Source organism: Elephantulus edwardii, unplaced genomic scaffold (assembly GCF_000299155.1).
Source record: "Elephantulus edwardii isolate Elephantulus edwardi_28Jun2011 unplaced genomic scaffold, EleEdw1.0 scaffold00019, whole genome shotgun sequence".
Taxonomy (NCBI): Eukaryota; Metazoa; Chordata; class Mammalia; order Macroscelidea; family Macroscelididae; genus Elephantulus; species Elephantulus edwardii.
In genome coordinates, this window is record NW_006399769.1 from 15,370,209 (window position 1) to 15,384,292 (window position 14,084).

Here is a 14,084-nt window from a genome sequence, read left to right on the forward strand (position 1 = left end):
CCATCTAACATCAGCTATAGTATTTTAAATTTGAATTTTTAAATATTTCTCTGAATACTTTTCTGCTGTATTTTATTCTGGGTTGTTTGTTTTTTTGTTGTTGTTGGTTTTTTTCTCATAGATAGAATATCTGGTTTTAATTTCTTTTTCTTTTCTGCTGCCTGCATTGCTGACGAGTCTGTTCCTATTTGATTATTATTATACCCTCCCATATTTTGTAATAGAGGCTTTCCTCAGGAATCTGTTTAAATGGAAGAACAAAAATAAAGACACTAATAACTGTATAGTTCTCTGTGTGCATTGAAAATAGATGACAAGTCTGACAGTTTATTTCTCAAACAGAGCAGATAAAGAGATCTGGGATACTTATTTCCATTCAGACTTTTTACTTAATGTTTTCATCTTCTCCTGCTCTTTTGGTCTTGATAACCTGGATCTGAAGCATTCTTGTTCAGTCTGTCTTGGTCTTCTCATTCATTGAGAATGGGGAAGAAGTAATTGCTAGGTCATAGTTGGTGAGAGTGGAGTATGAGAATCTATTGAATTTTTTGTAGACTTGATGTTTTCATATATTCCTATTCCTGTTTTTACTCTCATCCTCTTTTTTCTTTTTTTACACTTGTACTCTTAATTCTTCAGCCTCTGGAATTTTGGGGGAGCTCGTTGGCTTGCTAGTATTCATTCTTTTCCTCTGCACTTACTTGGGTATATTCTTCCTCCATTTTTGCACCATTATCTACTTTTCTTCCATTTATTTTCAATTTAAACATAAGTTAGTCATTTAAATACTAGTTGAAAGAGTTCTTATCTTTTTGGTTTTACCCCTTACTTTGTCCAAAAAAGTAAATAAGTGGTTATTTGTAAGGCTTTGCTTTCATTCACTCTTTTTTTCTTTTTTTAAATTTTATTTTATTATTAATTACAATGAAAATTTACAGAGACTTTGGGTTTTCATTCATTCATTCATTCATTCATTCATTGTTTCACTTTTCTGTCCCCCAACCCTCCTCCCTACTACACTACCCTCTTGGAAAGGTACCAGAAAAATTCTTTGTTTTACAACCCCCCCCCCCCCCCCAGGTCAACTCCACTGTGCGGCCTTCACTCTAGACTCCTGTCATGACAAAAATACCTAATCACATATCTCTTTTAAAAATTTTCTCCCTTATCTTTTCAATGCAGTGTACATATTTAACCCATCTCTCTCCGTCTCCCCCCTCAACCCTGATATCAGTCCTGTTTTAAAACGGTGAAACCATGCAGTATTTGTCCTTTTGTGACTGAGATACTTCACTCACCATAATGTCTTCCACGGTCACCCATTTTGAATAATATTGCATGAGTTCCTTGTTTTTCAATGCAGCGTAGTATTCCGTTGTGTGAATATACGACAGCTTCTCTGCCCATTTGTTGATGGCCACTTAGGTTGTTTCCAACTCCTTGCTATTGTGAACAAAGTTTCAGTAAACATGGGTGTGCATATACCGGCTTGGATGTTAGTTATTATCTCTTTGGGGTATGTTCCCAGTAGTGGATTGCTGGGTCAAATGGTATCTCTATTTGCAACTTTTTGAGAAAGTGCCATACCGCCTTCCACAGTTGTTGCACCATTTTACTCTCCCACCAACAGTGAATAAGGGTTCCAGTTTCTCCACAACCTTGCCAGCATTTGTTGCTTGCTGTTTGTTCTGTTAAATTTTTATATTCTGACTGGGGTGAGATGTTATCTCACACTTGTTTTTCAGTCACTCTTAGAGAGTTATAAAATTACTGTGTAGGATTTTAAATTTTTTCTTTGTGGAAGTTAATATAATAATTTAAATGACTCAAATACAAAATTAAAGCATTATAAAGAGATCTAAGGAGCCCTGGTAGTGTAGTATATTGCCTTAATTCCTCAGCTTTTATGGAGTTATTTAGGAGCTAATTGGCTTGGTGCTCTCAACTTTTTCTCTGCATTCACTTAGATTAGGGTTGCCAACCAAAAGATTGTTGGTTCAAGTAGATTAGTTGCTTTGGAGGATTAAAATGTGCAGTTTCCACTATAAAGAAACCCAGTGGAGCATTATCATAATCAGATCAATAGCATTGATCTTTTAGCTATGGAATTTGAAAATTAAGACAGTTAAAAAATCATTCAAGATCAAGCATTAGAATAATTCTATAGGAAAATTTTCGAATAAGTATATATTTTAAAAGTATACACTTATTTTTAAGCATTTTCCATCACTATAACAAAAACTCCCCACTCTTGTAATTTATAAAATTGGATTTATAAAATTGATACGGTGAGCAAAGTCTAGATTGTAGTTTATTGATACGTGGAGTTAGAACTGGAAGTTAGGAACTGTTGCAAAATGTTTTTAATGGCATTTTCTGTGTACAGAGGAAGAAAGATTGAGATGCAGATAAATTTTGTTCTACTCTGTCAGTGTTAGTAAACCTTGCAGTAATAACAAGAGTAATGAAATAATAAAGCAGAGGCTTGAGTTGAGTTGTGGATCTGGTTTAAGTAAAACAAGTTAAATTGTGAGATGTGATGATCTCGAGGTCTATGCTAAAGATTGATTTTTGAGTGATTATTTTTAAAAATTAGGCCTAAATAAGCCTTTGCTTAGATAGTTACAATTAATTCCATGTACACAGCTTTAGTCTGCTTGGCTCCATAGTCAACAGTCTTGGCACCAGCAGCCAGGAAATTAAAAGGCGCATTGCCATGGGAAAGTCTGCTGTTAGGGAACTCTCCAAAGTGCTGAAGAGCAGTGGTGTCTCTCTGGAGACTAAGGTGCGTCTGATACAGGCCATAGTCTTCGCAATCACCTGTTATGCATCAGAGAGTTGGACAATGACCAAGGAGGATAGAAGGAGAACTGATGCCTTTGAGCTGTGGTGCTGGAGAAGAGTACTGGGAATACCATGGACTGCTAGGAAAACAAATAGATTTGTCCTGGAGAGGGTTAAACCGGGTGGCTCCTTGGAGGCAAGGATTCTGAGGCTCCGTCTAACTTACTTCGGACATGTAGTGAGGAGAGACCGGTCCTTGGAGAGGGACATCATGCTTGGGAGGGTGGAGGGACGGCGCAGGAGAGGAAGGCCCTCTATGAGGTGGATTGATTCAGTGACTGGGATAATTGGGATGGGAGTGTCAGAGACAGTGCGATTGGCACAGGACAGAGCGGATTTTAGGGCTGTTGTACATAGGGTTGCTATGAGTCGCAGGCGACTCGACGGCACATAACAACAACACCACCACCACAGGTGAAGGTATGAAGGAAAATCCAATGAAACAGAAGGTTTTCTTTCTGGACTCTCTTCTCTAGGATGGCTCCAGAAGTTGCTGCTGTTGAAAGGAAAGGGGGATACAATCAACTCTGTGATCTCTGGGCCGTGGGAATCACAGCCATAGAACTGGCTGAGCTGCAACCTCCTATGTTTGACCTTCACCCAATGAGGTCAGTGTGTCAGATTGCCAGGATTCTGTGCTTAGAAAGCATCTGTATCTTGTCTGCCCCATAGTTCCTCATAGTATTGTGTCATGAAAAGTATTGTATTTCGGAATGAATGGCAATTGTTGTTCAGTGCCATTGAGCCGCAGGCGACTCTTAACGACCCTATGAAGGAGAGTCCTCGATGCTTGGGTGCCTTTCATCCTCTCTCCAGGTTCATAGGGTTTCCATAGGCAAGCTATTATGGAAGTGGATGCCATTCCTCCTTCCAAGCTTGTTTTCATTGGGGAGCTGCACCTCACTCTCTGTGCACATTGGGTAACCAGCCATTAACGCATTTGACACATCAGTGTCACAGTGTTCAGCCTCACAGCAACCACAAGTGACCGCTGTACGGCAACTTGTACACCAGGGCTATACGACCTAGAGGAATGTCTGAACAAAAACAATGAAAGATAGGCCCGAGGGCCACAGATTAAAAGTCACCCACCTTCAGCTTGGTAGCATTGCCTTCTGTCCACTTGGCCAACTGATCTCTCTCTCTGTGGCAATAGAACTTATATAATATTTATTCAGATATAAAGTACTAAAATGCTGTGTAATTATTTATTGGTTTTGTTTTTTTCCCCCTTTACCCTAGAGCATTATTTCTAATGACAAAAAGCAATTTCCAGCCTCCTAAGCTAAAGGACAAAATAAAATGGTAAGTATTTTTCTGCTATTTAATTTCATGGTAAGATGAGCAACAGAGAATTAGAATTTAAATTTCTGATTTAAAAATGTATTTCAGGTCAAATAGTTTTCATCATTTTGTGAAAATGGCGCTTACCAAAAATCCAAAAAAAAGACCTACAGCTGAAAAGTTATTACAGGTATTCTTTTCCTCCTGAAACACCTTTTTCCCCCAAAGATCAAATATTGCACAATAAGATTGCTAATAAGTGTTGTTTTCCTTTTATAGCATCCTTTTGTCACTCAACCTTTGACACGGTCTTTGGCAATTGAGCTTTTAGATAAAGTGAATAATCCAGATCATTCCACCTACCATTATTTTGATGATGATGATCCTGAGGTAGGAATTGCTTTTACTCACTACTTTATGTAACATTTATATGTATATGTGTTATATATTTGAAAATAAGTTTTCTGAATGTGTGGATCTAGTTTAAATAGGATGAGTTTAAATTAAAAATTCTGAGAGAACATTTACTCCTGAGTGTTTCTCTCTAGGGGAGTCATACACTGTATTTTTTTATATTGGCTTCTTTTAGGTGATGATTATCTGAAAATCACAAAGGCAGAATAATCTAATCCATTTTTCAAAATTACTGTAGTTATTTCAAAGTAGTTGCTAGGTGATATTCACAGTAAACCTATTGCAAAAAGAAAGCAAGAAAGCAAATCAGAAGTACCAAACTAGGCTGTTAGAATAGCTTAAAATTTTTTATTCCATTTTCCTCTCAAAAAGAATCCTTTTACCATCTTTCAGCTTCCTTAGAGGTTAGTGGAGAGTGTAAGATAACTTTGTTGTTGATTAAAACTATTCATTATGGAAATGTTAAAAAACGAGGCAATAGTTAATTTGAAAATAAAGGGAATTTCACTTTGTTAGCATATTTAACCTTCCTAGTATAGCTAGTAGTTGCCACACATAGATGAAGTCAGTGAATATGGCACAACAGAATTCTGTTATTGAATCTATAGCAGAAATAGATGGCATGGCCTTGTATACTGCTGGCTTTGTACAAGACACTTAAAATGGTGTACATTTTGCTGATGATGCTACTGAAAGATTGATAGTCTTGCAGTAGAAAGACTATGTATAGCAGAGAGAATCCTTGTCTCTATTTAAAGGCCTAAAAGGGAATTTGTGCCATTTAACTCATAATAACTCCCAACTCTGGAAATCTTGATATAGGATCAAATATTGATAATCTCTAGAGTGAAACCCCTGAATATGAATTTAATGTCTTTGTTGACCTGAGTTAAACTGAGGGAAAAAGGTAGTTTTTATTTTTAAGAATATAAGTTTTCTATATTCTAATATAATTCAGTGTACAGTCTTTAATATAGACAGTAATATGAAACCAGACAAATGACTGTGCAGGCTGAAACCTTGCAAAATAATCTTAAACTCAATTAGAAAAACTACAGTTGTTCTATGATCTTTAAACATTTTTGGCAAAATATTTAAAACTCTCCTGTTGCCCATAAATGTAGATATTAAAAATAAAAAGCACAGTCAAGCTCATTGCCATCAAGTCGTTTCCGCCCTATAATGATTCTCCACTGGGCTTGTGAGCTTGTAAATCTTAACAGGATGAGCCTGTCCATTTTCTTGTCATGAAGCCACTGGAGAATAAGAACCACCAGAGATAGAGGGCTTTTGCTTAGCAGTGTAACTAACGTGCTATGAACTAGGCTGCCTGAGCTCTCTAAAGCCGACAAGTTGACTGCCACTCTTAGGGACTCCTTGAGCAGTGGCTCTGAACCTGCTTCACCAAATCCAGAACACCTGACTGCATTGTCACATTGACTTTGTCCATTTCATCCAGGATCTTTCTCCTGCACTGATACTCTTTCAAGCATAATGTCCTTCTCCAAGAACTGGCCATTCGTGACAACATGCCTAAAGTGTATGAGACAGAATTTCAAAATCTTTGCGTATATGTAGAAACCTGATTTTCAACCTCTCCAGGACAGACCTGTTTTCTCTCTTGTCAGTCCATGGTATATTCAATACTCTACTCCAGCACCACATCTCACGGGCATCGATTCATCTTCTGTCATCCTTGTTCATTGTCCAGCTCACAGATGCATAGCAAGCAATTGAGAAGACCGTGGCTTCACCAAGATCTTCACACCATAGTTTTTAGACTGACATTGTTGCTTTTAAAGCACCCAGGACAGATCCTTGACTGCACATTTTCCCAAGACAGCTCATCTTTTGATTTCTTAACTGCTAGTGCCAAGCAATATTAAATCGTTTACAACTTCAACAACTTCATTCTTTTCTCCATAAATCATGATGATGCCTATTAGCCCCCTAGTGAGAATTTTTGTTCTGTTGATGTTGTTGAGATGTGGTTCATATTGAACACTACAGTCCTTGACTTCTGCAGCAAATGCTTCAGGTCCCCTTCACTTTCAGTGAGTAAAATTGTGTCATCTGCATAATGCAGGTTGTTGATGAGTCTTTCTCCAATCCTGATGTCACATTCTTCTTCCCAAAATAATTTCTTTTTTAATAATATTTATTATTGTTTTTTCACTTTTGAACATTTTTCTTCCCATCCCACTCCTCAGCTTCCTGAATGATCTGTTCAACACATCAATTAAAAGATAAGGGGAAAGGGTACAGCCCTGATGTACCCTTTTCTTGATTTTGTGACATGTAGTTCCCTTTGCTCAGTTGGGCAGTAGCTTCTTGGTCTAGGTATAAGTTTTGTATGAGCACAATAAAGTGTTCTGGAATTCCCATTCTTTTTAATGTTAGCCACAGTTTGGTTATGTTTTACCTAGTCACATGTCTTTGAATAGTTGATAAGAAAAACAGACATCCTTCAGGAACTTACTATATGTTCAGTTAAGATCAATCTGTTATCAATGATATGTCTAGGGTCAAGGCTTTTCTAAACCCAGTTTGTATTTCTAGCAGTTTGCTGTCAGTGTACTGTTCCAGTAGTTTTTGGAAAATCTTCAGCATGATTTTGCTTGCATGTGATATAAATGTGTAGGGAGTAGAAAAATGATAAGACTTTTTTTTTTTTTTAGTATGCTGTTTCACTAAATATTAAAACTGCTGTGAATTGAAGTGTTTCATTTTCTTGTTTTTTAAAAAATAAAGTGTAAATTGGATTACACTTACCTTGAGTAAATTGGAGAACATTTTTCTTCTCATCGTACAGCTAGCTACATGACACAGAATCTTTCCTTTGACATGACAATGCCAGAATCTCCCAAAACCAGTTGAAACTAGCCTAAGTGCTTCCACTTCTAATACTTTTCCTTAATTGAAATTTTCCAGCCCCTTCTTTTGAGACATAATCCTAGTAAACCTTGAAACTCTTGTACCGATTCCAAATGACAGAAAAAGACATATGACTCAGTCAGAAATTTATTCAAGTTTCAGAAGGGCTCATGTTTGGTTAAATGACAGATTTTCAGAACCTCCACATCCTAAACAACATGTCTCCGGAAACTCTATGAAATTGTCGATATTTATAGAAAGACTTCAGGCCTTTTGTTCATAGGGTCAGTCACTTGCTGTGAATCATGCTCAACTTGAAGGCAATCAGCAGCCTCACATTGCTTTTTTAGACTCACTGTCTTAAAACTTCTTCTGAAAGGAGTTTACTGTCTTTCTCAGATCCTCTTCATGAGTGTCAGACTTCCAGGCTTGGATCAGCTTCCAGAACTTTTATTCCTTACACTTTCAGTGTCAAAAAATGTCTCCGTATTGTCATGATGGAAAGTTGTGTATTCATGTCTCTTCCTCTGCAATATCTTCATCTTTTCATCAACGTCTCTTTTCTCATTTGCAGGTCACACAAAGGTTCCTCTGACTGTGTAGTTACAGTCCCTCAAACAGCAGCATTCTCTATTAACTCTTTTGTCCTTAACTATTTGTTTTGATTAGAATTTCACTTCTAGCAGGATCCAGCATTAACACATTTCATTTGCTACTGGCACTTTGATCCTTGTTGGCTAATTAATCCCTCTTTCAGTTCCCATTTTTATAAGGTGCTACAAGTTTATTGTCAGTGGGAGAAATGGAGGCAACATAATTATGTACCTTTCTTTTTGTGCATGAACTGACTGTGAATAACAATTTTATAATCTTGAGTTGGAATACTGAAAGATTCTGTGGAAAAAATCTTAAATGATACAGGAAGCATCAAAGATGAAAAGAATACACAAGGTCGCCGTACTAAAATAATTGGTTGACATTGAAACCTTTCAGTAAATAATAACATTTGATCAAGAGCCAGTTGTAATAAAGGAAGAAGTTCAAGCTACACCAAAGGCATTCTTAAAAAAGGTCCAGAAAATTGATGAAATACTAACTGACATGTTTCAACAAACAGATATGCCTTAGTCAGCTCATATTTAATGTCAAGAAATTTGGACGATAGTTACCTGGCCAAATGATTGTAAGAGATCTGTATTGTATCCATTCCAACAAAAAGTCATCCAACAGAAGGTGGGAGTTATCAAACAATAACAACAAATACAAGGATGGTCATATTCAAAAACAGCTGAAACAGTATAGCAACAGGGAACTGTCAGGATCTTGAGCTGGATTTAGAAGATACTGTGATGTAAGCATTATCACCACTGATGTTGGGTGAATCTTGGCTAAAGGTAGTAACAGAAAGATGTTTACTTACATTTTATTGACTATGCCTGTGTGGACTTTAACAAATAATTGATAACACTTTTAACAGTAAGACTCCCAAGTGCTTAATTGTGCTTATATGAAACCTACATAGACTAAAAAACAGTGATCCGACAAGAGAAAGGGAACACTACTTGGTTTAAAATCAAGAAAGGTGTGCATCAAGGTTGACTCCTTTCTTCACACCTATTCAGTCTGTTTACTGAGAAAATCATTTGAGAAGCTGAACTTGGATATGAAGAAGAATGTGACATCAGGATTGTAGGAAGATTTCACTTGCTTGCAGAAAGTGAAGAAGCCTTGAAACACTTGATGTTGAAGATCAAAGACAGCAGCCTTGAATATGAATTACATCTCAACATCAAGAAAACAAAGATCCTCACCTATGTACCAATAGTTCACATCATGCTAGATGAAGAAAAGAAAGAAGTTGTCAGCAACTTCATTTCACTTGGATCCACAGTGAACGTCCGGGTAATAGCAGTCAAGAAATCAGAAGATGTATTGCCTTGAGGAAAATCCAGGGGCTCTCCAGAGTCCTAAATAGAATTGATGCCAGTTTAAAGACTAAGTTATACCTGTTTCAGGCCATGATCTTTTCATTTGCTTCCTGTGCACCTGCATGTTGAACAGTGAATAAGGCTGACAGAAGAATTTATGCCCTTGGAGCACTGAATATCCCCTGGACTGCCAAAAAATAACAAGTCTGGCTTGGAGGATGTGAAGCTCGGGTGCTCTTTAGAGGCAAGGATGGAAAACTTTGAGCATGTTGTCAGGAGAATCTAGTTCTTGGGAAAAGACATCATACTGGAAAAGTGCAAGGTCAGAGGAAGAGGGAAGACTCTGAACAAGATGGATTGACATAGTGACTGTAATATATGACGTGAAAGTGTCAGAGGTGGTGAAGATGGAACAGGATAGAGCAGAATTCAGGTTGTTGATAGAGAAGCTCTGAGTTGGGAGTCCACTTGATGACACCTAACAGCAACATAAAATCACCCACAGATTTGATGGAGTATTGTGATTGATTAGTCACTCCGATTGTGATGTGTATCTTGTTAACGTAATTATTTGTAGACTGAATGACTGCTGCAATTTAAAGTGTGGTATTTACACATAGGAAGACTCTACAAATCAAAGATTTCCTGTTTCTCTCAGTGTACCAAATACTGCTTATTGTCTTTAACCACATCCTGTTTAATTAACAGTAGTAAAAGTTGGCCAGTAAAAACCTTAATATCTTAAGTGGGAAAGTAATAGGGTAACTATAGATGCCATCTGAAGAATGAAGATTCTTTTGAAGCTTTTACTTCTAATGGGAAAGAAATTGGCATTTGTTGTAAAAAATACTTTGGTGAAAAATGGTTTTAAACTCTGTGATAAACAAATACGTAGTAACAGGAATCTAGTTTTTAGGAATGAGAAAAGGAGAACTTTTCTTATAGATTCAAATGATATTTTCTCAGAGAAAGTCAGTCTTCTTATTGTAAACTAATATTTGTAATTGTAATAATTAATGATTACTAAGTACAGTGGTGTCAGTCAGCTATGAATGACTAACTAGATTTTCAAGATTTTTTGTGATCATACATCAATTAGGTGAAAATGAAATAGCTTTAAGAGTATTCAACATGTCTGCTTTAGTTTTATTATTTTATTGTACATTATTCACTGTAAAACAAAGAGGTTCAACATTTTTAATACTGAGTTCTTCTGCAATTCCTATTTTATAAGAACTCCACAGTGACATCACTAGATTCTAAATTTCTAAAACTAAATGTATTTGAAAGTTCTTTATAATTAGCAAACCATTCTGCATATACAAAGATCCAGTTTTAAAAATTTACTTTGCAGTTGCTCCATTATTCACATTTTTATAGTTGGATCTTTGAAAGAATTTCCTGACTTGGGAATAATGAACTTGGATCCGGATCAGGATCTACCTCATTGAATTTAAGCTCAATTATTAATTACGTTTGCCACAGAAGTATTTCTGAGAGTTCTCTCTCTCTCTGGTGCTGCTGTGGTCATAGGAAATACTGCTATCACTTTTTAAAGTGAGGGCTTAGGATGCAGCTCTGGTGGCCTGTGTAAGGGACTGCACTCTTAATGCGAAAGACATGGTCAGATCCACCAGTTGCTCTGTGGTAGAAAGATGGGCAGTCTCCTCCCGTGTGATTTACTACCTCTAAAACCCCCCTGGACAGTCAGCTATGAGTTGGTTCCAACTCTGATACTCAACAACAACCAGGTATTTAGAATTGAACTGCCAAAGTTTTTCAGATAATACCTTTTACTCCTCAGGATGGAGGAATGTCTGTGAATTAGGAGTATATAAAAGGAATTGAGTATTTCTTTTTTATGGGTGGCAGTGCACTCAGAGGCATTTTACTAAAGCTGTAACTGTGTGTCAGTGACTTATAGTGACCACATGTACAAAGAAAGAAGCTTTCCCCAACCCTGTATCACCTTCACAGTTGTTATTGTGTGTTAGAGTGTTGTTACAGTTACTATAGCAATCCATCTCTTTTAAAGATTGTAATTTTTACTGACTGAATACCAAACATGATGTCTTTTCCAGGGATTAGCCTCTCCTGATAACTTGATAGAATCTTGTCAATCCTTGCTTCTGGCTTTACTTTCAGAAAATAGCTATCTATGTTCTTTCTTCTGGTGGCCTCTAGTACATTCTTTACCAACTCCTTAGCTACATAATTTCTATTTTAGTCTTCCTTGTTCTTTGTGAAACTTTCATGTCTGATTGACAGTTCCATGGTTCGGGCCAGGCAAAACTTAGTCCTTGAAATACATCTTGTATAACAGATTTGCCCAATTCAGTACATCTTTTGATTTCTTTCTTGACTTGCTGCTTCCATGATTATGCATCCAAGTGACAGGGTCAGTCTTTTCTCCATTTATCATGATGATTATTGGTCAGTGTGAGGATTTTTTTATCTCTATATGTTGAGGTATATTTCATACTGAAAACCGTGCTCTTTGAACTTCACAGTAAGCGTTTCATGTTCTCTTGGCTTTCAGCAAGCAAGTTATTATTGAGTCTTCCTCCAATCCTGATCCTAAATTATTCTTCATTTAGTCCATCTTCTCAGATTATTTGTTCAGCCTGTAGTTTGAAGGGACCAGTCCTTGGAGAAGGACATCATGCTGAGAAAGGTGGAGGGATGGCGCAGGAGAGGAAGACCCTGAATAAGATGGATTGATACAGTAACTGGGGTAATGAGGGTAAGTGTATAGGAGACGGTGAGACTGGGTAAGGACAGGGCAGGCTTCTGAGCTGCTGTACAGAGAGTTGCTATGAGTCACAGGCAACTCGACAGCACATAAAAACAACAGACAGCAGTTTGAATGAATATATGCACAACTTCTGATTTTAAACCACGCATTATTCCCCCTTCTTTTAAAACTACTACTTCAGATATCTTCAGGTCAGTTGGTGTCTTCGAGATGTCTTATGTAGAGAAGTGACACGAACAGCATTGCATCCATTTGTTGAAATCTTTTGGTTGGGCTTCTCTTAGTTCTTGAGGCTTGTTTTTCATTGCTTTCAACTAACTGCAGGTTGGTTATTTTCTTTGTCTTATGAAAACTCTTGAGATGGTTGAATACTTACCAATTCTTGAGATTCAGTGACAGTGTGTATTCTTTTGACTTTATATTGATAACTTCATAGATGAGTTGGAAGAAATATGTATTTGTGCACATTCCCAAAAAAGTTGATCTGGCAGAATGCAGAAATTTTCAGACAATATCTTTATTATCATACACAAGTAAAATCTTGCTGAAGATAATTAAAAATAGCTAGAAGAGTATATCATCAGAGAATTGCCGTGAATCCAAACCTCCCTTGGAGGCTAGGATTTTGAAGCTTTGCATCTCTTCCTTTTGGCACATGGCCAGAAGAGATCAGTCCTTGGAGAAGGACATCATGCTCAGAAGGGTGGACAGATAGCACAGAAGAGGAAGACCCCATTTGAGATAGATTGATAAAGTAACTGGGGCACTGGGGGTTAGTGTGTTGGAATTTGACTGGCTCAGGACAGGGAAGGGTTCAGAGCTACTGTACATAGGGCTATATATACATCATGCTATACATCGCAGGCGACTCAGTGGCACATAACAGTAACATACTTATGACCGTATTAGAAGCAGAATTGGCATCCAATTCCTAAATAACATGCCTCCAGAAACTCTGTTTACTTTAATAAATGTCGATAGTTGTAGAGTTGTTTCACGCCTTTTGTTCATTGCTCGACTCGAAGGCAATCAACAACAACAACAACAGTATTTCCACAGTAATGGTCTTACACATATTTGTCCTTGTACAACTGAGTTAGTTCACTTAGCCTACTTTCTTAATTCATTCAGTTGTGGTTAGACGTTCGGGCTATTTCCATTTTCTTGCGACGGTGAGTAACACTGCAGTAAACATTAGTGTTTAAGTCTCCATCTGTGCCTCAGTTCTCATTTTCTTGGGGTATATTCCAATCAGTGGAATATATGGGTCATAAGGGCTTTCTGTGTTCAGCTTTCTGAGGAAGCACCAGACTGCCTTCCAGAATTGTTATACCATTTTACAGTCTCACCAACAGTGTATGAGAGTTCTATCTCTCCATATCCTCTCCAGCATTTATTACTTGCTGTCCTTGTTACTGGAGTGAGATGGTATCTCATTGTGGTTTTGATTTGCATCTCTCTTATTGCCAGTAATTTTGTGTAATTTCTTCATGTGTTTTTTGGCCATCCAGATATCTTCCTCTATGAATTGTCTTTCCATGTCTTTTGCCCATTTTGTAATTGTGTTATCAGTCTTTTTCTTGTGGAGGCCCTGTAGGATTCTAATATGAGTCTCTTATCTGAAATGGAATTACCAAATGTTACTTCAGGAACAGCTTTGAGTTCTCAAAAACGAATGAACAACGACCAGATGAGCTGTGGAAGGATATCAAGAATATCGTCCAGGAATAATACAGAAGGTCTTTACAAAGATGGAGGAGGAAAAAAAGACCAAAATGGATGTCAGAAGAGACTCTGAATATTGCACTAGAATGCTGAGAAGCCAAAGCAAAAGGAAAAAACAAAGACGTTAAGGACTGATTGGAATATTTTAAAAGATCAGGCAGACAAAGCAAAGTATTATAATGAAATGTGTAAGGAGATAGAGTAAAAAAATCAAAAGGGCTGAACTCGACAGCTCCCAAAGGCGTTGCAGCGCAGCTGCG

The 14,084-nt window shown here is 37.3% G+C and overlaps 1 protein-coding gene across 2 annotated transcripts in view; it reads left to right on the forward strand.

The window, feature by feature from the left end:
- MAP4K3 (mitogen-activated protein kinase kinase kinase kinase 3) overlaps window positions 1-14,084 on the forward strand; it is a 257,922-nt gene that overhangs the window by 170,510 nt on the left and 73,328 nt on the right. For both annotated transcript variants that reach the window (XM_006882333.1, XM_006882334.1), the window contains exons 9-12: window positions 3,321-3,452; window positions 4,087-4,149; window positions 4,237-4,318; window positions 4,408-4,518. In XM_006882333.1, the coding sequence (XP_006882395.1) occupies window positions 3,321-3,452; window positions 4,087-4,149; window positions 4,237-4,318; window positions 4,408-4,518 (388 nt within the window). The remainder of the gene's footprint in view (window positions 1-3,320; window positions 3,453-4,086; window positions 4,150-4,236; window positions 4,319-4,407; window positions 4,519-14,084) is intronic.